A 1,421-nucleotide genomic window follows, 5' to 3' on the forward strand; every position below is an offset into this window, starting at 1 on the left:
CCACTGCAGCGCCAACGACCTCGCGTCCAAGCTCAACGACCCACAGCAGATGCACATCTTTGACGAGATGACCGACAACTGCCGCATCATCGAGGCGCTCAACCCGGCCGAGACCAAGACGATCCGGTATGTGCAGGCCAAGCCGGTGTTTCCGACGACGGCGCGCGACTTTCTTGTTGTGACGAGCGAGCAGCGTCTCGACGACGGGTCCATCGTCATTGGCACCAAGAGCGTCGAGCACGACAGCGTGCCGGTCGACAAGCATTTTGTGCGCGCGCACACGCACGTGTCGGGGTACATTGTTCGTCCGATGACGCCGACGTCGTGCTCGGTGACGCTGATCGTGCACATGGACCTCGGCGGCTACATGCCGGCGTACGTGATCAACCTCTTGTCGGTGGCGTCGCCGATCCAGTTGCTGAAGCGGTTCCGCGTTCTGTACGGTCGGTCGTAAACCCTCCGCTGTCGATTTTTAAGTTATACAATATTGCTATCTATCAATATATCGATCCCGTTGAGAAATTGGGGTCGAATAGAAATCATTCAATTTTGCAGCGATTTGCTCGTCCCGGTCACAAGAGCACCGCGTCGTCGTCATCACCTCGCAGAGGCCGGTGGATTGTGACGTCTGGAAAGATGGCGCGGAGGCTCATCACCGCCTGTCCGACGTCGCCGCGACACCACGTGCACTGCCAATGGTGCACAGCATGCGTCTTGGTTGTGTGGAGACCCTTGGGGTGGTCGCGCAACCAGTTGCAGGCTTTTCGCCCGAGCGGATCGAGACGATCGCGGCAAAGTTGCAGCAACCGACCGAGGTTCCAGTACGCAATCTCAGGGTAAAAGTACTCTTCGGGAAAGACGGTGACACGCGCACCAGCTCGGTGCGCATCAAAGTTATGGAACACGGCTTCGACGAGGCGCGGGCCCGTGAGCGAGACAGGGTCTTGCTTGGCGCCACCGGCTTGAAACTTGACCAAGATCGCATCGAGCACCTCAAGCCAGAAAGGGTGGCCGCGACGGGACGCCAGCACGGCGTTGCAGAGGATCGCGTCGTCGGCGCGCTCGAGGAGCACAGCGTGCACGAACGGCTCGGTGCTCAAGAAGAGATCTTCGTTGATCAAGTCGTCGAGCGGCAACGTGCTCTCAAAGTCGCAGTCGACGTACACGCCGCCAAAGCGATGCAAAAGGGCATACCGTGCCATGTCAGCGAGGTGGATCTTGCCTACGGACGAGGCTGCGGCATAATACTGCGGGTAGTGTCTGGCAAAGAGCGCGAGGTTGGCGTCATCATCCCAAAAGACGTATCTCCATGTGGGGTGGTGCTGCACCCACGAACGCATCCAAGGCACAAAGACCTCGGGAATGTCATCCGCTGACTTCCATGACTGATGCAAGAGGCGCGGAATCACCGACTGTGACGC

The 1,421-nt window shown here is 59.0% G+C and overlaps 2 protein-coding genes across 2 annotated transcripts; one reads left to right on the top strand and one right to left on the bottom strand.

The window, feature by feature from the left end:
• Nucleotides 1-49: 49 nt before the first annotated feature.
• Nucleotides 50-514, top strand: SDRG_05175 (hypothetical protein; the record flags this gene model as incomplete). Its single annotated transcript, XM_008610877.1, has 1 exon — nt 50-514. The coding sequence occupies one exon, from the start codon at nt 50-52 to the stop codon at nt 452-454; it is 405 nt and encodes a 134-aa protein (XP_008609099.1). The 3' UTR covers nt 455-514.
• Nucleotides 515-572: 58 nt separating this feature from the next.
• On the bottom strand, nt 573-1,340 carry SDRG_05176 (hypothetical protein; the record flags this gene model as incomplete). The annotated part of the gene is made up of 1 exon (XM_008610878.1): nt 573-1,340. The coding sequence occupies one exon, from the start codon at nt 1,338-1,340 to the stop codon at nt 573-575; it is 768 nt and encodes a 255-aa protein (XP_008609100.1).
• Between the last annotated feature and the right edge of the window lie 81 nt (nt 1,341-1,421).

The sequence above is a fragment of the Saprolegnia diclina genome (genome assembly GCF_000281045.1).
Source record: "Saprolegnia diclina VS20 unplaced genomic scaffold supercont1.13, whole genome shotgun sequence".
Lineage (NCBI taxonomy): Eukaryota > Oomycota > Saprolegniomycetes > Saprolegniales > Saprolegniaceae > Saprolegnia > Saprolegnia diclina.